Source organism: Merops nubicus, unplaced genomic scaffold (genome assembly GCF_000691845.1).
Source record: "Merops nubicus isolate BGI_N331 unplaced genomic scaffold, ASM69184v1 scaffold41212, whole genome shotgun sequence".
NCBI lineage: Eukaryota > Metazoa > Chordata > Aves > Coraciiformes > Meropidae > Merops > Merops nubicus.
Window position 1 is genome coordinate 1 of NW_008596353.1, and position 297 is coordinate 297.

General features: G+C 67.3%; 1 protein-coding gene across 1 annotated transcript in view; it reads left to right on the forward strand.

The window, feature by feature from the left end:
• Nucleotides 1-7: 7 nt before the first annotated feature.
• Nucleotides 8-297, forward strand: part of AAAS (achalasia, adrenocortical insufficiency, alacrimia) — a gene marked incomplete at both ends in the record, with an annotated part of 1,781 nt that continues 1,491 nt past the window's right edge. Inside the window, one exon of the mRNA XM_008936342.1 lies at nt 8-153. Coding sequence (XP_008934590.1) covers nt 8-153 — 146 coding nt within the window. The remainder of the gene's footprint in view (nt 154-297) is intronic.

Below are 297 nucleotides of genomic sequence, written 5' to 3' on the forward strand. Positions count from 1 at the left end.
CCTCCCCAGTGCCACGGTGCCCTCGCTGAAGCATCGCCTGCAGCGCAACGTGGCCGCCCTGGCCTGGAAGCCCCTCTGTGCCTCCATCCTCGCCGTCGCCTGCCAGAGCTGCGTCCTGCTCTGGCACCTGGACCCCACCTCCCTCTCCACCAGGTGATTCCCCCAACTGGTTCCACCCCGGGGCGTGGCACCAGCCCCTTTTTGGGTTGGTTTTGGGGCACCCTGTTGTGGTTTGAGGCTTGGAATGGGGGCGTGACCTTCCAGCAACCGGGAGGACCCCGGGTGGGGGTGAAACCC